The 24309-nt window shown below is 38.5% G+C and overlaps 1 protein-coding gene across 1 annotated transcript in view; it reads left to right on the top strand.

The window, feature by feature from the left end:
• dctd (dCMP deaminase) overlaps positions 1–21194 on the top strand; it is a 29883-nt gene extending 8689 nt beyond the window's left edge. The window contains exons 4-7 of the mRNA XM_061880872.1: positions 6574–6709; positions 7024–7140; positions 13930–14026; positions 18045–21194. Of these exons, the coding sequence (XP_061736856.1) occupies positions 6574–6709; positions 7024–7140; positions 13930–14026; positions 18045–18153 (459 nt within the window). The 3' untranslated portion in view covers positions 18154–21194. The remainder of the gene's footprint in view (positions 1–6573; positions 6710–7023; positions 7141–13929; positions 14027–18044) is intronic.
• The last annotated feature ends 3115 nt before the right edge of the window (positions 21195–24309 follow it).

The following is a 24309-nucleotide window of genomic DNA, read 5'->3' as shown; positions in this document are numbered from 1 at the left end:
GGGCGGAAGGCGGGGTACACCCTGGACAAGTTGCCACCTAATCGCAGGGCACACATAGACACACTACTGCATATTGAACCACCTCAACAGTGTGCAAAACAGATTATTTTGTGGCACATTTAAAAATCAATAAACCTGCATCAGCAATAAAATATATCTTATGTGGTACTGTCAAAATTAAAATTGCAAAAAACATTTAAAGTGAGCCCTGCAATGAGGTGGCGATTTGTCCAGGGTGTACGCCGCCTTCCGCCCGATTTTAGCTGAGATAGGAACCAGCAACCCCAAAGGGGAATAAGCGGTCGAAAATGGATGCATGGTCATTCAAAGTGAAAAAAATAAAGAAATAAAATATTTTGACTCACAATTTGATATACCCCTCATAGTCAGTTGATTAGAGTGGAAATGGCGGGCATTTCCCCATTTCATCGCCGACCTCGTCTCACAGGATGTAGTTTCTCTTTAAATATATTTCTTGAAAATGGCCTTGCAAATATACATCTTCCACCTAATCAACATCATCCAACTACAGCGTAAGGCCAGCGAGAAGGCCTTACTTACAACAACTCGTGATCTGATTGGCTATCGCAACTGTGTGCCCGTTCACTTACAGTGCACAGACATTGTTGATTCTGAAGGCCTCTGGCAGATTCGGTACAGCATGGCAACATAAACTAGCTGAATTCTGATTGGATACAAACTAAAACTAAAAACTACAGCGCTGGAAAGAGCATAACATGACATGAACAGAATATGAATACTTTTAGATATTTAGGGAAATTAAAAAATATTTTTATCTTTAATTATGATCATGATTTCTGGTTATATTAGGCCAGCAGAGAAGGCCTTGCTGGCCCTGACGGCCCACCACTGAGGGCCAATTTAGTGTTTAGTGCCAATCAACCTATCCCCAGGTGCATGTCTTTTGGAGGAAGCCGGAGTACAGTAGGAAACCCATGCAGTTACGGGGAGAGCATGCAAATTCCACACAGAAAGACCCCGAGTTCAGGGATTGAACCCAGGACCTTCTTATTATGAGGCACACGCACTAACCCTTGTACACCGTGCTGCCTGTAATAGATAATAAAAAAACAAGCTTTGGCCCAATAAAAAATGATCTGCGGAAACCCCCAGTTTACACGTTTCTTCTCAGTAAAGTAAATGGATGCAGAGAAAGTGCAACAGTAAGGGTCTGTACAGTGTGAATAATAACCATATCTTTTTATTAAATTAAAGTTACTCACTGGCTGAAGTGCACCATTTAATAGTTCTAACTTGTAGCACTGTTTACCATCTCTCCTCAGGCAATAATGGAGCACTGCTTTTTTCTTCCATTTGTATTTGTCTGTCTAACTACTGAATGTGAGGTGTGCCCAAACAGGAGATTTAACGATGAAAGAGAGTACCAAATTTTTCGTATTATAGAGCGCATAAGGCGCACTGCCGATGAATGGTCTATTTTTGATCTTTTTTCATATATAATGCGCACCAGGTTATCGAGCGCATTAAAGGGGTCGTATTTTTTTTCTCCCTGTCATTTTTGTTGTAGTGTGCAAGGACCGGAGTGGAAGAAGTGTCAAAAGATGGAGCTAACTGTTTTAATGACATTCAGACTATACTTCAATCAATAACGGAGCAGCATCTCCTCATTCGGAAATAACAAAACCAGAAATGTGTCCCGTGAAAAATGTCCGACCGGAACTCTAATTACTAAAGTTCCTTGGGTAAATAATGTAAACTCACTACACTGGTATGTTTTAGCACTTTCATGGCGAGTTTACTGAAAGATATTAGTAAGAACTTTACACTACTTTATATTAGAAAGGGCAACAGCACAGGATGAATGTCCCATACCAAGAAGATAGAGAAAAAGAAGTAGTTTATCAACTACGGCATCGGCAGGGACTACACAGGTGGACTCACGCAATTTTTCAGGATTTATGCAGTTTGCAAAAGTTGCTTTTGCATAATATTGCGAAACAAAACGCCAGATAATGTTTTACCTTATACACACACACCATAATACTACTCGTATGTTGAAGCACATCAAAGGGTACAGCCTACACTTATCTCTTATGTTTGACTGCCATCTACACATCACACCTATCATTACACAATGTACCAAATAAAATTGCTTCGAAGTGGGTAAGCTCAACCAGACTTATTCATATTAGGCGCACCGGGTTATAAGTCCGGAAAATATGTTATACAGCAGAGGTCGGGAACCTTTTTGGCTGAGAGAGCCATGAAAGCCAAATATTTCAAAATGTATTTCCGTGAGAGCCATATAATATTTTTTTAACACTGAATACAACTAAATGTGTGCATTTTTAAGACCCACATTTTTAGAGTGTAGTAAGTCTCTTATTCTTTTTAATAAAATTGTTATTCTAAAGCTAACCAATAATAAATATAATACTTCTTACCAGTAATGCGACATCTTGAACAGGTGCGATAGAAAAGGGATGGTTGGATTAAAATGCATGAAAATGTTTTATAATTTGAACGTTATTTTTAACACTGTGATTACCAGCGTAATTATTAATTACTTATCGTGTTAACAATGTCAGCTTAGATATATCTGAGGAGCCAGATACAGTCATCAAAAGAGCCGCATCTGGCTCTAGAGCCATTGGTTCCCTACCCCTGGTATACAGCTTCCAACCTTCCCTTCGCACTATCTGTAGCCATGCAAGACAAAAGTTTGGGAGTGGTTCCTGTCCCTCCCTTAAAAATCGAGGCTCACACAGTGCAAAAGTGAATTGCAAAACGGATAAACACCGGTTCACATGGGCGAATTGTCCCGTAAAACAGTGGTCCCCAACCACCGGGTAGCAGCCCGGTACCGGGCCGTGGCCCGATTGGTACCGGGCCGTGGCCCAATTGGTACCGGGCCGCAGAAGAATTTTTTATTCATTTTTATTTAAAATAAAAAAAAAATAATAATAATATTTTTTTAATTTTTTTATTTTTATTAAATCAACATAAAAAACACAATATCCCTTACAATTAGTGCACCAACCACAAAAACCTCCCTTTATCATGACTAAAACGTCCCTTTTTCATGACAAAAAAAAAAAAAAAAGGATCCCTCCCCACCTGGGCCGCGGGACAACATATTAAGCGTTGACCGGTCCACGGATACAAAAAGGTTGGGGACCACTGCCGTAAAAGGCAGGTCGAACTGTTTAATATCGTACCACTTACCTTTGCATTAATTGATTTTAAATAGTAATCAAATTCATTATTTTTGATAACGTTAAAAAATTGTTTAATGATTTATTATTCTATCGTGTTTTTTTTATTATGTTTTGGAACAATTCTTTCCCTTGTGGATCAATAAAGTTTGTCTAAATCTAAGTTTTGTGCCTCCAAGTTAACTATAGGTTCCTCCTCTCTGCGAGGCTGCATTCCAGTCTGCGCCATACAAACACACACGCGCACATACTCACAAACCCACACACACAGACATCAGTGTTTTGCATTTATTCATTTACCTGAATTTTGTCCTGTAACAAATTTGAATTTCGCTCATAAATAAATAATGGAAGTGTGGCGGTATGCATAACTCTGTTTCACAATACACCTAATACAGAGAATAAGACGAAGCAGAAGGGCTCTTGTGCAATTTTGAATAATGATTAAAACTGGCTTTCCCTTCGGTATTTTGGTGGAGACAAATGCAATTGATCACAGACCGAGGGATTAAACTGACTACAGATCAGATTCACACATTTGCATGCAAATGTGTGAAAATTGAATAAACAGTATAAGTACCCATTAAACATTTCACTTTTTAAATCCTGATGTATTTTAATTCTCAACTACTGGTATTAATTGAACGTGTACTCTTGAGTGGGTGATGATTTATTTTTGACTGGCTGTTTCCTTTTCATTTGAACACATTTGCAAATCTAATCTTTTGACTTTTTTAAAATATGTACTGTGTCTCAATTTGGAGACATGGTAGGCAATACATTTTAAGTGGTGAAGGGAATGTACACGTTTGTAATTGATTCTGGTCCCGCAAAGCAAAGCAAGCGAATAATTTATCTACAAAAAAAAAACACTGCTGTCTTACATTTATTTACGGTATGTATAATTAGTTTAGTTTTAGACGCTTAATCAATCATTGCATTAACTGTCACATCGTTATTGCTTTGCAAATCTGTCCGTGTCTCTTTGTAAAATGCTGCTTTCATGAGTCACTTTGCTTTGGCCTGCTATGGCGAAATCGGGCGTGGAGAGGGCGTGACATGAGGTGGGTTTAATAGATATGCAAACCTTTTCTCCAAATTGAAGGAACGTGTGCTCCAATTTTTACAAGTCTGAATTTTTTTTGTACGTATGTGAGTGGAGGAGTTTTGTCATAACGAGACTTTTAGGACTAAATAGTCCGAAGTTATTAAGCTTACTTATACAACATATGTCCTTTCTGTTTCTACATGGTGGTGCATTAACAATTGTTTTTTGGTGTCGATACTGCACATGGCAGAGCGATTGCATGAATTATGCAATTAATCTTTAATGTGTGCTTGAATATATTTGTAGGTTAGTGATCATGCTGGGGATTTTTTGAAGTCTTTCTTTAGATGTCTGTTATAAAAATTATATGACAATAATAATAATAAAAAATAATAATAATGGATTAGATTTATATCGCGCTTTTCTATTGTTAGATACTCAAAGCGCTCACAGTGAAGTAGGAACCCATCATTCATTCATACCTGGTGGTGGTAAGCTACATCAGTAGCCACAGCTGCCCTGGGGTAGACTGACGGAAGCGTGGCTGCCAGTTTGCGCCTACGGCCCCTCCGACCACCACCAATCATTCATTCATCATTCATTCACCCGTGTGAGCAGCACCGGGGGCAAGGGTGAAGTGTCCTGCCCAAGGACACAACGGCAGCGATTTGGATGTTTATAGGTGGGAAGCGAAACTGCAACCCTCAGGTTTCTGGCACGGCCGCTCTACCCGCTACGCCATGCCGCCCCATAAACATGACAAGGCTGCGCATGTGCATGTTTGTGTTCGTCCACATTATATTAAAGGGGAACATTATCACCAGACCTATGTAAGTGTCAATATAAAAAAGACCATATGTTTTTTTAACCGATTTACGAACTCTAAAAGGGTGAATTTGGCGATTGAAACGCCTTACAATTGTTCGCCTGTCGGAGCAATGACCTTCCACCCGTGACGTCACAACAGGAAGCAATCTGCCATTTTCTCAAACACATTACACACACCAAGTCAAATCAGCTCTGTTATTTTCCGTTTTTTCGACTGTTTTCCGTACCTTGGAGACATGCCTCGTCGGTGTGTTGTCGGAGGGTGTAACAACACGATCAGGGACAGATTCAAATTGACTTACGTGGAGTGTGCTAATCAGACATATCAATGGTCACGGCATGCTAATCGATGCTAACATGCTATTTAGGCTAGCTGTATGTACGTATTGCATCATTATGCCTCATTTGTAGCTATATTTGCATCCAGTCTTTCCCTCCACCCACATTTAATGCCAAACAAACACATACCAATCGACGGATTCAAGTTGCACCAGTGGTCAAAACATGCGAAAGTCCCTCGATTGTTCCGCACACTTTACCGACGATAGCGATGCTACGACAGAGATGTGTGGATATCCTGCGACACTCAAAGCAGATGCATTTCCAACGATAAAGTCAACGAAATCACAAAGGTGAGTTTTCTTGATGTTATTGACTTATGTGGAGTGCTAATCAGACATATTTGCTCACGGCATGACTGCAAGCTAATCGATGCTAACATGCTATTTAGGCTAGCTGTATGTACATATTGCATCATTATGCCTCATTTGTAGCTATATTTGCATCCAGCCTTTCCCTCCACCCACATTTAATGCCAAACAAACACATACCAATCAACGGATTCAAGTTGCACCAGTGGTCAAAAGATGCAATCGCTGGTTAGAAGGCAATCGCCAAATTCGTCCTCGTTGCCGCTGTCTGTCGTGATATGGCTCAATGGCTTCAGTTTCTTCTTCAATTTCGTTTTTGCTATCTGCCTCCACACTCCAACCATCCGTTTTAATACATGCGTAATCTGTTGAATCGCTTAAGCCACTGAAATCCGAGTCGGAATCCGAGCTAATGTCGCTATATCTTTCTGTTCTATCCGCCATGTTTGTTTGTATTGGCATCACGCAGGAAAATGGACGGGTGGATATAGCGATAGTGAAAATCAGGCACTTTGAAGCAGTTTTTCGAGAAATTGCGTAATGGTTACAATTTTTAAAAAAACTTCGAAAAATAAAATAAGCCACTGGGAACTCATTTTTATTGGTTTTAACCCTTCTGAAATTGTGATAATGTTCCCCTTTAAGATTATGAGGTCCACACCAAAGGTAAAAACAAGATGAATTTAGATGTCACATCCCACGTTGTTCATTTTGTGTGAACAACACGTGAGGAAAAAGGCAAGTGATTTGACAACTTTTGCACTTAAAATAATTATGGCAAACAAAGTGTGGCTGTGATAACATGCTTACATTTGAAATGATAATTATGATGTTTCATCTGTACATACAGGTAGGTGCTTGCATCGTGAACCCAGAGAATAAAATTGTTGGCATAGGCTACAATGGAATGCCCAATGGTTGCGATGATAACCAGTTGCCATGGGCTCGATCGGCTGACAACCGTCTGGACACTAAATATCCTTATGGTGAGAATGTATTTATTTTTTTCATCTTGCACATTAAAAATAATTACCTGGTTCATGTGTTTGAGCTCTAATCAGCGGTCATGTTATTAGCTTGTTAGATTAGTATAACTTTAGGGACACTATGTGCATGACTTTATTGTGCTAAGTGAAGTACTAGCACACATTGATTATAATGTCGGGAAAATTATTTATTATATTTATTTGAATTTTTCTTGACAGAGATTCACTCACATTCTGCGATGAAAATATGTCAGGGTGTATTTGTTATTATACTGATTATCATTAAAAAAAAACCACCTTTGTTTGTCACACAGTGTGCCATGCAGAGCTCAATGCCATAATGAACAAGAACAGTGCAGACGTCAAGGGCTGCACCATGTATGTTGCGCTCTTTCCTTGCAACGAGTGTGCCAAGCTCATCATCCAAGCAGGTTGGTGATGACTAATCGCACATATACACGCACTACTATGTGTTTTAACTTCACTACTAATTGTGTTGATGGATCTCATTGTTTTATCTTATTTTAAATGTTAGACAACAGTTGTTAAATGTATTTTAACTTGACAAGGCGAATCCATATTTTCTTCCAATTAGTTATGATTGACTGCAGCAGGTAGGTTCTCTTCGTTGCATGAACATATTTATATGACAGCTTTTATTGAATAAGTGGCGACTTTGGACTTTGCCCCAATGCAGCTGGGATAGGCTCCAGCACCCCCGCCAACCCGAGAGGGACAAGCGGTAGAAATGGATGTATGGAAATCTATAATCAGAACATTGAAAGTCGAAGGTACTCAGTGAATATCTAAGAAGAATAGTTGTAAATTGGCACAAGTTGAGGAAGTATTGTCAAGGCATTTCTTAAAAACTGTCCATTCCAGAATCATCGGGAAGAAAACCCATACTTTCACTCTCAGATCAAATAAAATTAGCTAGTACATTGAGAAACAACAGCCTGCTCCAAAATCAACACCTTCAAAATAGACTGAAATTTGTAGCTATCTAAATGGATGTGCCAACCTTCTCCTAGACAAAAGTGGAATAGTCTGACATGATAAAGATGGAGCAATTTGTCCATAATGGCACAAATACTAGGTATGACGAGATGCTTGGATCCCTTGATGATAAACCCTGTTGATGGAGATTTCTTATCAGTGGCTGTTAAGATTGAAGTGGAACTGCATTCTTTATAAATTAGGCCTATCGTTCGCAATCATTATGAGCAACAAGAATGCACGTCTTTCTTTCTTTTCTTTTTCTTTTTTTTTTTTTAGAATTCTACAGATGAATAATGATTACAAGATGCAGCTAATGAGTCACCATTGTAGCTTACATTCGCCCAGCACTAATATATATATATATATTTATATATATATATATATATATATATATATATATATATATATATAGTTATACATATATATGTTTGTGTGTGTGTGTCCGCGTGCGTGGGTGCATATATATATATATATATGTGTATATGTGTATATATATATATATATATATATATATATATATATATATATATATATATATATATATATATATATATATATATATATATATATATATATATATATATATATATGTGTGTGTGTGTGTAAATATGTATTGGATTGGATTGTGTGTGTATGTATATATATATATATATATATATATATACGACAGCAGAGACCCCGTACTGTTGAACAACTGAAGCTCTACATAAAACAAGAATGGGAAAGAATTCCACGTTTATTGAGTGTATTTAAAAGAAAATGTGATGTAACACAGTGGTGAACATGCCCTTTCCCAACTACTTTGGCACGTGTTACAGCCATGAAATTTTAAGTTAAGTATTATTTGCAAAAAAAAATAAAATTTATGAGCTTAAACATCAAATATCTTGTCTTTGTAGTGCATTCAACTGAATATGGGTTGAAAATGATTTACAAATCATTGTATTTCGTTTATATTTACATCTAACACAATTTCCCAACTCATATGGAAACGGGGTTTGTATATATATATATATATATATATATATATATATATATATATATAAAGAACCCAACCATTTGTCTTCTTGTCTGTCTTACGGATTGTGAATGATATCCAAATATCCCCACCCCCCCACCCCAGAGAAAAAAAGGAAAGTTTCCCTTCAAGGGATAACTGCCTGGTGTCCCCAATATGACACCCCATCAGTTGAGCACCCTGGCTTCATTGGGTGTTTTGGTTGTAATCACTATATACTCACCCGAGACTGGCTGTGTCGCACCGAAGGTTCCACAAGGTCACTTGGCAACCCACAGCATCTCCTTCCGTTTCAGCCACAGCCATTGAGTGCTTCTTATGTCTGTTGGAGCATGCTCTCTGATGTTGTTCCGCTGTGCTTGTCTTTGGATTTCAACCTTTTTTAGTAGCCTGGTGGTGCTCTTGCAACCCACTTCCACTGGACTTATGTATACCGTCCAGCTCCTGTCATCTGCTTTGCTTGCCAGGTTTGACTATCCCAAGCTTTTTCCTTCAAACACCGCAGCGATGACTTCCTCCCAAAGGACTGTCATCTCCAGATGAAGACAAGCAACATTAGGACCTAAAGACTAGGTCTGATAACAGGTTGTTTGCTGCAATTTCCACTGAGAAAGTTTGCCTCTGATATAGGTCTAGAATAGAAAGTACTTTATTGGTCCCTGGGGGAAATTTAGCACCACTATTCGCTCACAATAGACAATAAACACTTAGGTATTTTTTTACATGTGAATAATACAAATACAGTCTATTATACAGCATTATTCTCATGTGAATAATATAAATACAGTTTATTATACAGCATTATTCACATATGAATAATATAAATACATTATACATTCAAGTAAAGACAAAAACCCACATTTACAAACCCTGTGCTGTGCTGCGCTGCGAGTTCGAGGCACTCGGTTTGTTGGCCGTTCCTCCCCTTTTCGGACAAAAAAGGCATGTTGCTGGACGGTATTCTGGACTTCCAGGGTCGTGACATTGACAGTTACCCCTTAGGTCTCCAGTGCAGCAACCGTGCACTTCAGTACTTGCTGTCATCTCCCTTGGATAAGGCATGTCTTGCAACCCATCAATGTGTGTTTGAGGGTTGCTGGAACAAGACTTTGGAGACAGGCCAGATCCTCTTTTCATTCAAACATGTTCGGACACAATCAGACATATTATTTTGAACCGATCCAAAGCAAGCGTGTCAACTGGCTGCCGCAAGAAACTTATGACAGCTATCGCGTTGTTTACGGCATGTTCATATGTGACACAATCATGAAGTAACAGTGCAGTGAAATGATGAAAGACACATACAAAGAGAAATGGGTGTATTGCCACAGACAGCAGGCCTTGGTGTAAGAAGCAATTCCATTCATTGTCAAACGCGGATGTGCAGCAAAGGGTGTTTGATGGTCTTTATGTAACACACCATACCCACTCACAGCTGGAGCTAATATTGGAAAGACTATGCAACATGATTGGCATTATTTGTCATAAGCACCTGTCATGTTTCCTTCTTCCGCGGTCATAAAAATGTCAGAGTGAGAGAGGCAGGCATGTGGGCTCGGCTTTGCGGCTGAAAGGCCCCAGATTGTTGGAATGTTGAAATTCTATAATTGTTCATCTTTGCACTTGCGAGAGATTTACCGCTCACATTTAGATTTCAATTTAACATTTAGCGCTTGCATTTAGATTGAAGATTTATTTATGACATTCATATTTGAGATTTATATTTAACATTTAGCACTCACATTTAGATTTAAGATTTATATTTTAAATTTAGATTCGAGATTTAGATTGAACATTTAGGTTTAGACTCAAAATTTAAGTTTAGATGTAATATTTATGTTGACATTTAACAAGATTAAACATTTAGATTGTTACGTTTATATTTTGATTTAATATTTTGCGCTTTCATTTTGAGTTTAGATTTAGGTTTACATTTAACATTTAGCGCCCACAGTTAGAGTTTAGATTTAGGTTTACATTTAACTTTTAATTAAGTTTTAATTTAACATTTGGAATTTGACTTACAATGAAGATTTAACATTTATCGCTCACATTTAGATTTAACATTTATATTTTATATTTTGATTTAATATGTATATTTAACATTTATTTTTAAGATTTAGGTTTAGATATACAATTTAGATTAAGATTGGGACGGTGGGGAAGTTGGGAGAGTGGCCGTGCCAGCAACCTGAGGGTTCCTGATTCAATCCCCACCTTCTACCAACCTAGTTACGTCCGTTGTGTTCTTGAGCAAGACACTTCACCAAGGCTCCTGAAGCCCCCGCCATCAGTGTGTGTGTGAATGGGTAAATGTGGAAATAGTGTCATAGCGCTTTGAGTTCCTTGAATGTAGAAAAGCGCTATCCAAGTATAACCCATTACCCATTAAGATTTAGCATTTGGATTCAACATTTGGATATAATATTTAGAGTCAACATTCAATTTTCCCAGGATCGACTAAAATCCTAAGGACTCCCTATGTTCAAACCCATCAACATAAATGGTATTCTGGCAAGTGTGTAAGTAGTGTTATGATCTGTAATGTAAATGCATATAAAGTGCTGTCAGTCATGTTATGTGACTGAAATCACGTGTAGCTTAGTAAATGTGTGTACGGCATGATGTTTGACTTGACTACAAAAAGCTGTGGGACAGGTATGTTTAATTGAGTTGTTGCAATAAGCCTTATGATAGCACTGTGTATATACTGTATGTTTGAGTGCCCATGTGTGTTACTGTGTATGTTGTTTCATTGTTAATACTTTTTTTTAATTATTATTTAGAGCACTTCATATTGCTCTTAATGTTTTTTTGTGCTACTATTTTTTTTCATTTAGTAGCCCTGGTGCTCCTAGTGAAAAAGCTAAGCGAACAGCCCTGTCACAGGCTTTACGTTTCAGATCAGGATATAAAAAAAAAAAAAGGAAATAAACATGAGCCACGCAATTCATGTTTATTTAAGTTAAAGTTAAAGTACCAATGATCGTCACACACAAACACACACACATACACACACTAGGTGTGGCTAAAATTATTCTCTGCATTTGACCCATCACCCTTGATCTCACACTGGAAGGTGAGGGGTGCAGTAAGCAGCAGCGTTGGCCGCGCCGGAGAACTATTTTTGGTGATTTAACCCCCAATTCCAACCTTTGATGCTTAGTGCCTTTGATGCAGTCTTCATAATAAAAATAAAAAAAAACAGTAAGACAGATATTTACTGTAGATTACATTCTGAGTTTTACTTGGTCTTAATAAAGAACACAAATAGTACTTTTCATGGGCACCAATCGAATTTTGTCGGTATTTCCGGGTACCGATTCAGGTAAAATTAAACGTTACCATACTTTACTACTTTTGTTGCAATTGATATCATGTCCGGCTTCAAAGAAAAAGTCAAGACAGCACTTGAAAAATCTACTTTTCAAATTATCTTAGCTCCGCGCTAATTTACAATGCATATGCCATAAACATGGGCTTCACGGTGGAAGAGGGGTTAGTGCGTCTGCCTCACAATACGAAGGTCCTGCAGTCCTGGGTTCAATCCCAGGCTCGGGATCTTTCTGTGTGGAGTTTGCATGTTCTCCCCGTGAATGCGTGGGTTCCCTCCGGGTACTCCGGCTTCCTCCCACTTCCAAAGACATGCACCTGGGGATAGGTTGATTGGCAACACTAAATGGGCCCTAGTGTGTGAGTGTGAATGTTGTCTGTCTATCTGTGTTGGCCCTGCGATGAGGTGGCGACTTGTCCAGGGTGTACCCCGCCTTCCGCCCGATTGTAGCTGAGATAGGCGCCAGCACCCCCTGCGACCCCAAAAGGGAATAAGCTGTAGAAAATGGATGGATGGTTGGATGCCATAAACATGCTGCCAATTAGCAATAGCGATTTTGCATGCCAATTACAACACCTCCAGAGTTGGTAATCCAAACTACTAAAACAGTGGTTCCTAACCTTTTTGGAGGTACCGAACCCCACCAGTTTCATATGCGCATTCATCGAACGCTTCTTTAGTGAAAAATACAATGTTTTTTTGTTTTTTCCCAATTCAAACCAACGTTATATGTTTTCGGTAACACTTTAGTATGGGGAACATATTCTAAGTAACAAAGACTTAAGTTGGAGGTTTTTTTACATTAGGGGAAAATATTCCAAGTAACAAAGACTTCATTTAGAGTTATTTGGTTAGGGTTAGAGGGTTAGGGCCAGGGTTAGAGGGTTAGGGTCATAATAAGTCCATGCCGAATAAGGCATTATTAAGTACTTAATAATGACTAGTTATGAGCCAATGTGTTACTAATTTGCATGGTAATAAGCAACTAATAAATGGTGAATGTTCCCCATACTAAAGTGTTTCCATGTTTTTTACTGGTGCACAAAATGATTGATTGATACTTTTATTAGTAGATTGCCCAGTTTAGTACATATTCCGTACAATTGACCACTAAATGGTAACACCCGAATAAGTTTTTCAACTTGTTTAAGTCGGGGTCCACGTTGATCAATTCATGAACCGTGCATGAACATCACCTTGTTCAAAGAACAAAACCAAAACAGTGCATGAACTCAAAACAAATTACACACCTGCAAATCAGTGTGACTTCTGCTGTTGCCGTATCCGTAATACGTCGATATGGAGGAGTTTTTATTTACACAAGGAGTACGGTGTGTTTTGACCTCCGCCGCACCCCTGAGCCTGACTCACCGAACCCCCAGGGTTCGATCGAACCCAGGTTAAGAACCACTGTAGTAAAATGTATGTTACAGTCAAACAACTAGTCTGTAATAAGCATAATACTTAATGTATAAACACTTTGTAGAGCTCAACAAAAGACAAGACTACATGCTGACTGGACAACACACTGTAGCCTCTAAACTACTGCCCCCCAACGTCTTAGGATTGCAACTGCATGCCAAGTCTAAGAAATATAACTTGCGAATAGGACTTAGAAGTGTACGAAAACAAGATATAACTAATTGATAGCACAGTTATGTTTGGCTCAGTGTTAAATGAAAAATACTGAAATTTTATTTCAAACATTTATTAACAGATACACACACAAATGAGTATCAGTATTGATTATGTGGTATCAGTTCAAATGTAAAAGGTATTCATTCCTAAGCGCAAATGATCAAAATGTGGCTGGTCTGAGTCGAGTATACTGTCTACATATCTTTTCTTTGCTCCTCTACCCCCGGTCAGGAATTAAGGAAGTGATCTATCTTTCTGATAAGTACCACGACGCACCAGAGATGACCGCTTCGAGGATACTACTCAACATGGCAGGAATACAGCAGAAGTGAGTTTCTATTTCATGCACAGGACTCCTTACGAACACTCATGCTCCACATGCGTTGAAAACAGTAAACATTTAACACCGATAATTAAATAGATTAGTTAACGCTGTTAACATATTAGTTTTGACAAGCCTATCTAAAATGTAACATTAAAATTTGGATACACGGTTCAGGGGGACATCTTGGGATTGTCAAGAGGTGGATTGATCGAACACAAACAATTTTCAGTCATATTGTTATGATGGAATATACAACTTCCAAAGCTAATGCGTGTGCATGGGTTATGTAGTTATGTAATTTCGTCGTTTGGTCCTCGAAGCCGTGAGAAGGCGGGATATACTGTGTAAAATACATTGGAAAGTTGGCGCCCTCTAGGCATCTGTTTAAATGTTCCAAACAGCCCCCATAGATACGCCCAGCAAAGGACAAGGCACGGGAGAAGCAGGGGACAGCCAGCCCCCAAGGCAGCGAGAGACCACACCCCGGGCAGAAAGATGGGACACCCCGCTTGGAGGGGCCCAGAGACTCCCCATAGCCAAACGGGAAGACTGCCCCGCCCCACCAGCAACCGGGCCCCCACGAGCCCAACACCAGACCATGCCATCTAAGTCGGCTGCCGCAGGACCACCCAGCATGGGGCCACAGGAGTCACCACCCCACCTGCAGGGACCCCAACATCCAGCAACTGCCGAAGCAGATCCATCCCTTGAGGGAAGAGAGAGAGTGAAAAAAAAAGATCACACACAAGGTCACTAACCCAGCAGCTGGCCGCCTTGCGGCACTTCAGAGTACCCTGCAGGGCACAAAGCTGAAACAACAGATGTGACAAGAACCAACAGGCACCAACCAAGACGGGCATCCGGAAGAGGTGGATGGCAGGACCCAGGAGATTCAGACATGCAGGCTGGCTGAGGAAGAGGAAGCAATCCAACCCACCTGTGCATGTGATGTGGGAGTGTATAAGGCCCCCAGAGTGTCTACAGCAGGGGTCACCAACGCGGTGCCCGCAGGCACCAGGTAGCCCCTAAGGACCAGATGAGTAGCCCGCTGGCCCGTTCTAAAAATAGCTCAAATAGCAGCACTTACCATTGAGCTGCCTCTATTTTTTAAATGTTATTCATTTACTAGCAAGCTGGTCTCGCTTTGCTCGACATTTTTAATTCTAAGAGACAAAAGTCAAATAGAATTTGAAAATCAAAGAAAATATTTGAAAGACTTGGTCTTCACTTGTTTAAATAAATTCATGTATTTTTTTACTTTGCTTCTTATAACTTTCAGAAATACAATTTTAGAGAAAAAATACAACCTTAAAAATGATTTTAGGAATTTTAAACACATATACCTTTTTACCTTTTAAATTCCTTCCTCTTCTTTCCTGACAATTTAAATCAATGTTCAAGTTAATTTATTTTTTTTATTGTAAAGAATAATAAATACATTTGAACTTAATCCTTCATTTTAGCTTCTGTTTTTTCGACGAAAGAATATTTTTGAAATATGTCTTCAAACTTATGATTAAAATTAAAAAAAACAATTCTGGCAAATCTAGAAAATCTTTAGAATCAAATTTAAATCTTATTTCAAAGTCTTTTGAATTTCTTTTAAAATTTTTGTTCTGGAAAATCTAGAAGAAATAATGATTTGTCTTTGTTAGAAATATAGCTTGGTCCAATTTGTTATATATTCTAACAAAGTGCAGATTGGATTTTAACCTATTTAAAACATGTCATCAACATTTTTAAATTAATCTTAACTAGAAAAAATTACTAATGATGGTCCATAAATTCTTTTTAAAATTTTTTCAAAAAGATTTGAATTAGCTAGTTTTTCTCTTTATTTTTTCGGTTGAATTTTAAAGAGTCGAAATTGAAGATAAACTATGTTTCAAAATTTAATTTTCTCCTCTTTTAAACCGTTCAATGAAGTGTTTTTTTCAGCATTTATTCTCCACAAAAACCTTCCGTAAACGGAAAAAAAATGTACGACGGCATGACAGACAGAAATACCCATTTTTATATATATATATATATATATATATATATATATATATATATATATATATTTATTAAAGGTAAATTGAGCAAATTGGCTAGTTATGGCAATTTATTTAAGTGTGTATCAAACTGGTAGCCTTTCGTATTAATCAGTATCCAAGAAGTAGCTCTTGGTTTCAAAAAGGTTGGTGACCCCTGGTCTACAGTGTAGTTAAAATTTGGAGGTCACGCATTACAGCCGAAGTCCAGTCCCTATTGATGTGTGTACTGTCGCGTGAGGGAGATGTTTATGCAAGTGAGGACTAATAATGCCATTAAAATTGGGGCACATCAAGGCGGTAGTCCCTACCATGCCGAGCCCCCCAAAACTTAAGTGTCTAACATGCAGTTAAAATTGAAGGATGGACGAACAGGGGACAAGTCAGGAGGACTGGAGCCCCATAGAGGCATCCTCATCCCCCCCGTCATGCCTCCCCGCAGGACAATCCCTCAGGATCCTATGTGTGTGCACTGTAAGTTGGAGGAGCATGCTGGAGGCAATCAATAACTATGTCTAAATTATGGAATGGATTAAGCAAAGAAATCAATTAATGTACTTAAATGATTCTGTAGAGGTCGCTTCCTAGCCACCACTGACATACACTTCACAAGAGCCAGGCGTGCAAAGTTGAACAAAGTTTAAATGTACATAGATATTATCAAAGTCTTTTCTCCAGCAAAACGTGACTTTTCAGTCACGTCCGTATCCTCTCTCTCCTCCTGCTCCCGGCCGCTTACTGTTAAAGACAACAGATGATTAGATTAACACGTACCACCTGTGAAATTGAACCACCTGCCAGCTGTGTCTCGCCATTAGCACTGCCACGCCCCCGTCTGATGGGGTTCTGTCCTCAGCACCATGGACAGAGGCAGTGACCTTTGCTCCTGCAGGCAGCGCTGGCCATATCTCCCTCCATAGATCAACTTTAAGAAACCGTTCAAACTCAAAATGATTGCGAAGTACAGCGAAGAAGAATCCTGATGAACATTTTGAACCTTATTAAAAAAGGATAACATTTTATTCATTTTATAAAGAATGAATAGACATCAATAGCTGTGGAATGGCCAAAACCTGAATATCGCAATAACAAGCTGGTAATGGAAAACCTCTCGAATATTGCAAAATCATTTTTGCGCTCTCATGAGGTGTTTTTTGAGACATTTTGATATTGAAGTGTTTTGTAAAAGCATAATAGAATCACTTTTTTCGCATTCGGAGATCATTTAAACACCGAACCGGCGGGTCGCCAATGCAGGACAACTAGGGTAGACTTGTCTTGGTCTCACTTCAGATCAGTCGGTCATTCTCGCGGATCCCTTCCCGGGAACAGAGGCCGACCTGCAGTCATAAGAGATCCACATGCCCGAACAACAATCATCTGCTGCCTTCGTCTTCCATTGACATCACGGAGTGGTGGCTGCCATATCTTTCTCAAAGTAGAGTCTTGCGGATTGAGATTTTACGAGAATTAGTCATGACGCAAAACAACCTTTAAAGAAAACGCATACAAATCGAAAATGTACTTTTTCACAATTTTTTTAAATATCCCTTTTTTTTTTTCTGAAAAAAAGACCATTGAAACACAGGTAACGGATTTTCTGTTTTGTTTGATCAGCTGTTTTACTGCCCTGTCACAGGCAGCGTTTGGAAACAATTAACGTATGTGAATAAAATAAAAAAATTTTGTTTAAATATCTAATTCCACAACTATCGCTATATATCTGTGAATTATAGTCCGCTGCAAATAATATCTGATTTATTTATTTATTTTTTTCAAAAAAGTAGTGGGTGTGACTAATATACCGGTGCGGCTTATAGTCCGAAAATAGGTTCAATTCCCTTGTCTCATTCCTGAGGACAATAGTGTCATCAGACTTTGCCACCATTGTACTCTAACCCTAACCCTCTACCCCTAGACACTTAAGTAGGACATGTGCATTTTTATTTAACATTTTGCTTTCTTTTTTTTATGTCTTCCTGCAACAGGCAATTCAAGCCCAAGAGGACTTCGATTGTCATTGACTTTAACTCCATTGACCCTCCTGCAGTTGAACAGCTTGACGCAGTGATGATGTCTGATAACAGGAAATCCTAAATGTGAGACAAGACATAAAATGAGACACTTTTGGACTTTTTGTTTGTTTGTTTCGGGCTGCCATACTGTTTTAACGCAAATGTCTTAGAAGAATGTCACTTATAATACTCAATTGTAGGAACTTTTTAATGTGGTTCTATGGAATTAACATCAGTATAAGAAGTCTGGTCTGTCAGGGGGACCAGACATGCGTTTTCAAGTATTTTCCTTAAATATATGAATATTTTTATCCAAGTCTTTACCTCTTTTACTTAGTTGAAAGTGTTTTTCAGTTCCTCTGACCTCTTAAAAGCTAATATTAATTCTTAGTGTTAGCATTTAAAAATAAAAGCAGCTTATTTCTGCTCCCTATTCATGAGCGGTTCTGTTCTGTGAAGACAATTTGTCCTCCTAAGGGTGAGCTGGAATGTGTCCCAGCTGACTTTGAGTGAGAATTGGGGGTAGACTCTGGATGACCACCATTCAATCGCTTAGAAAAAAACATACATATTCACACTTATAAACACTTGACAGTCTACAATTAGACTGAGTTTTGTAGAATGGGAAAAATAAAATCTGGCGTATTTTGAGAGTTCCTGACTGCGGCTGACATGCCAAGTTTTTCATAACTTACATGCTAAAACTATCAAATTCATATTTTTTTCTCTGGAATTTGGATTCCACTGAAATGACATGACTTGTACTGCTGCTGGACTGCGGTTGCATGCTGTTTAAGGTCAAGGTTCTAGAATGACCTATTGATTTTTAAAAAGTATACTTGAAAATATTCTCATATCAATGCATGCGTTTTTAGCTACAGTGCCTTAAAATGTGTTTCTAATTAAATGTTGTAACGGGTGTTAACCATGGTGACTTCATTCACAGAAAAATGCCCAAATCCACCAAATATGTTCCTTCCTATTATGCACTGTATGTGCCGCATGCATCTCTGTGAAACAAATATTTTCGAGCATTTTGTGGAGCCATAGTGATGTAATTTCTAAAAATTGACCACAAGTTGGAATTATTGGTAATAATAATAATGTGAAACCTTAAAGGCCTACTGAAACCCACTACTACCCACCACGCAGTCTGATAGTTTATATATCAATGATGAAATATTAACATTGCAACACATGCCAATACGGCCTTTTTAGTTTACTAAATTACAATTTTAAATTTCCCGGGAGTTTCGTCTTTGAAACGTCGTGTACGTAAGACGTCTCAGGTGTTTAGGGAGTATGAGCGCTGCGCACACACATAGCTAAATGTCGTCTGCTTTAACGGCATAATTACACAATATTTTGGACATCTGTGTTGCTGAATCTTTTGCAATTTGTTCAATTAATATTGGAGAAGTCACAGTAGAAAGATGGAGTTCGGAAGCTTTAGCCTTCAGCCACACAAACACACGGTGATTCCTTGTTTAAAATTCCTGGAGGTGAAACTTTCCTATGGATCAGAGCGCGGTCAAGCCAACATGGATCCCTACCAAATGTCAACCAGCAGGTTTTAGGTGAGAAAATTGTGGTTAAAAAGTCAGTTCTTACCGGAGAAAAGCTGAGCTTGTGCCGTCCATAGCTGCCGTCGACTCCCCTGAGACACTGCGCGTCAACACACCCGTGGAGACACCCTTCCGACTATCAGGTACTATTTAACTCACAAAAACACTAGCAACACAATAGAAAGATAAGGGATTTCCCAGAATTGACCTAGTAAATGTGTCTAAAAACATCGGAATCCGTCCCAATGCAATGGCGTTTTTTTTATTTTTACTTTTTTTTTTTTTTTTAGTCCGTCGCTATCAATATTCTCAAACACAAATCTTTCATCCTCGCTCAAATTAATGGGGAAATTTTCGTTTTCTCGGTCCGAATAGCACTTTTTGTTGGAGGCTCCGATTAAAAAAAATTTGAATATGTGAGGAGCCATCAAACATGTGACTTCATCGTCTGCGACTTCTGGTAGAGGCAGGGCTTTTCTCTTAGGACTGAAAGTTGCGAACTTTATCGTGGATGTTCTCTACTAAATCCTTTCAGCAAAAATATGGCAATATCGCGAAATGATCAAGTATGACACATAGAATGGACCTGCTATCCCCGTTTAAATAAGAAAATCTCATTTCAGTCGGCCTTTCATGTTGGACCTACCTCCTTTTTCCAGACACTTTATCTCACACACGTCCTTTCTGGATTAAAAGTATTTTCATGTAAAAGTCCCACTCCTATTTTTTACCGCAGTTGTCCCTCGTTTATCACTGTTCCGAACACGACTGCAATAAACGTTATTTATAAAATAAACATGTTCTTAGCTAGAGCATAAAAGCACACTTGAAGACCTTCTGACATTTATGGGAGCCCTTTAGACATGATTAAGAACATCCTTTAGTCACCTTTACACACTTTTAATCCAAAATAATAAAGCTGGTGAGGCTGAGCCAATCAATGGCCATGATGCTGAACTGTTAGGTCTGATTGGTTTGGTCTCATCTCCTGGCCACTCCTACTGTAGTAACGATATTTTTATTTCATGTAGCCATTTTTAGGCTTGGAAATGCTTAATTTATGAGCGAATCTTTTGTACAATATGCTTTAAAAAACAAAATTTGTGGTGATATAAACATTGAAATATACATATCTATGTAACAGCTACAAATAAACATTAGTCATTTATTGTTTTCATCAGAATTTTGTATTTGCATGGGTCTTTATTGAAGGTTTGGAGGTTTATTTTTGGTTTGTCTTTACTTTTAAGGATTTTGAGTTATTTTGAAGGTGTGTGGCTGTGACATCCAGTAGTTGTCAGTCTTCAGTCTGTCAGGTGCTTCCCTTTCTGACGATTAGACATTGGGAATGTTTTTCAGGGTTTAAACATTAATTGGAGTGTAGTTGTTGTTTTTTTGGAGTGAAGAACAGCTGACAGGCAAGCATGACTATGTGAGCACCACATTTTCTTTGTATATATGCTTTTTTTGTGTGTGAGATGTGTTCAGGCCATAGGAGGAATCCAAGTAAGTTTTTTTTTCCACCACACTGCAGGAATAAACTTTTTTTTTTATCCAATTATGTGTCCCTCCTTTTATCCTGCATTAGAACACAACACAGTAAAGTCGGTACATGCAAACTCTGCCTGCTACATATAGTACCTCACATTTCTGCAAATATTTGATTACAGCATATCTTTTCATTAGACAACAGTGAAAAAGTAACCTTTTGATACAATGTAAAGTAGACAGTGCACAGCTTGTATAACTTTAAATTTGTTGGCCCCTCAAAATAACAGTTGTCTAAACAAAAGTATCACTTTGTGTTTCACGTAGTGGACTTTTAATCCATCCATCCGCTTGCTGGAACCTAGTGTTGTCCCGATACCGATATTTTGATACTGGTACCAAATGTATTTTTGTACTTTTTGGTACTTTTGAAAATAGAGGGGACCACAAAAAATTTAATTATTGGCTTTATTTTAACAAAAAAATCTTAGGGTACATTAAATATATGTTTCTTATTGCAAGTTTGTACTTAAATAAAATAGTGAACATACAAGACAACTTGTCTTTTAGTTGTCGGTAAACAAACAAAGGCTCTGAATTTAGCTGATGACATATGCAGTACCACATTGTGTCATTTATCATTCTATTATTTTGCCAACATTATTAAGGACAAGTGGTAGAAAATGAATCATTAAAGGCCTACTGAAACCCACTACTACCCACCACGCAGTCTGATAGTTTATATATCAATGATGAAATATTAAATTGCAACACATGCCAATACGGCCTTTTTAGTTTACTAAATTGCAATTTTAAATTTCCGGCGAAGTGTCGTCTTGAAAATTTTGCGGTATGATGACGCGTGCGTTTGACGTCTCGGGTTGTAATGGACATTATTTTCCAGCCCGATCCAAGCTATAAGTAGTCTGCTTTAATCGCATGATTAAACAGTATTCTGGACATCTGTGTTGCTGAATCTTTTGCAATTTGTTCAATAATAATGGAGACGTCAAAGCAGAAAGATGGAGTTGGGAAGCTTTAGCCTTTAGCCACACAAACACACGGTGTTTCCCTGTTTAAAATTCCCGGAGGTGGAGTTTTACTATGGATCAGAGCGCTCAAGCGAACATGGATCCCAACTACATGTCAACCGGCAGTTTACGGTGAGAAATTTGTGGTAATAAGTCGGCTCTTACCGGAGATCTACGGAGCTTCTGTCCTGCTGCAGCTGCCGTGACTTCCCTCATGGACTCTGGCGTCAACACACCCGTGGACACACCCCTCCGACTTTCAGGTACTATTTAACTCACTAAAACACTAGCAACACAATAGGCAGTTAAGGGGTTTCCCAGAATTATCCTAGTAAATGTGTCTAAAAACATCTGAATCGCTCCCACTGCAATCACCTTTTTTTTGTTTTTACTTTTTTTTTTTCCTTAACTCTAAATTTCCTCATCCACAAATCTTTCATTCTCGCTCAAATTAATAAGGAAATTGTCGCTTTCTCGGTCCGAATAGCTCTAGCTGCTGCTGGCTATGATTATAAACAATGTGAGGAGCTCTACAGCCGGTGACGTCAGGCGCACATCGTCTCCTACTTCCGGTAAAGGCAAGGCTTTTTTATTTGCGACCAAAAGTTGCAAACTTTATCGTGGATGTTCTCTACTAAATCCTTTCAGCAAAATTATGGCAATATCACGAAACGATCAAGTATGGCACATAGAATGGACCTGCTTTCCCCGTTTAAATATGAAAATCTCATTTCAGTAGGCTTGTAATCTACTTTACTTTTTTTTTACTTTTAATATCTGCTAACTTCCTCTTCCAACATGTTCTATCTAAAATGTAATAATCATTCATTCTTCTGTTTGATACTTTACATCAGTTTTGGATGATACCACAAATTAAGGTAAAAATCCGATACCAAGTAGTTACAGGATCATACATTGGTCATATTCAAAGTCCTCGTGTGTCCAGGGACAGTTTATAAACATAATATACATTTAAAAAAAAAAAAATAAGAAAAGATTTTGTGATGCTAAAAATATCAATGGAATCATTGTTGGACTTGGTATCATTACAGTGGATGTTAGGTCTAGATCAGGGGTCTCAAACTCAATTTACCTGGGAGCCACTGGATGCAGAAACGGAGTGAGACTGGGCCGCAAGAAAAGATTGCTTAAAAAATCTAACATGCACTTTTTAAAGAATTCTCCTTATGTGAATGGCTTTCCCGCCCTAGCAACATACTTGCCAATCCTCACGATTTTTCCGGGAGACTCCTGAATTTCAGTGCACCTCCCGACAATCTACCGGTGCAACCAATCTCCCGAATTTTTCCCAATATTCACCCGGCCGAAATTATTAAGGGCTGCTGTGACTGCACTGCCTTTAATGTCCTCTACAACAGTGGTTCTCAACCTTTTTTCAGTGATGTACCCCCTGTGAACATTTATTTAATTCAAGTACCCCCTAATCGGAGCAAAGCATTTTTGGTTGAAAAAAAAGAGATAAAGAAGTAAAATACAGCACAGTGTCTGATTTATTAAATTGTATAACAGTGCAAAATATTGCTCATTTGTAGTGGTCTTTCTTGAACTATTTGGTAAAAAAGATATACAAATAACTAAAAGCTTGTTGAAAAATAAAAAAGTGATTCAGTTATAAATAAAGATTTCTACACATAGCGGGGCCACCGCAGACAACATCATCATAGATATAAAAATGGTGTATATACAAAAGTTTGGACACACCTTCTCAGTTAATGTGTTTTCTTTTTTGTTGTGACTATTTACATTGTAGATTGTGACTGAAGGCATCAAAACTATGAATGAACACCATCCATCCATCCATTTTTCTACCGCTTATCGCGGGGGCGCTGGCGCCTATCTCAGCTACAATCGGGCGGAAGCCGGTTTATACCCTGGACAAGTCGCCACCTCATCACAGGGCCAACACAGATAGACAACATTCAGACTCACATTCACACACTAGGGCCAATTTAGTGTTGCCAATCAACCTATCCCCAGGTGCATATTTTTGGAAGTGGGAGGAAGCCGGAGTACCCGAAGGGAACCCACGCATTCACGGGGAGAACATGCAAACTCCACACAGAAAGATCCCGAGCCTGGAATTGAACCCAGGACTGCAGGGCCTTCGTATTGTGAGGCAGATGTAATGTGTAA

The sequence above is a fragment of the Nerophis ophidion genome, linkage group LG20 (genome assembly GCF_033978795.1).
Source record: "Nerophis ophidion isolate RoL-2023_Sa linkage group LG20, RoL_Noph_v1.0, whole genome shotgun sequence".
Classification (NCBI taxonomy): domain Eukaryota; kingdom Metazoa; phylum Chordata; class Actinopteri; order Syngnathiformes; family Syngnathidae; genus Nerophis; species Nerophis ophidion.
Note: the sequence above shows the minus strand (reverse complement) of the source record. Positions and strands in the feature narration are given on the sequence as shown.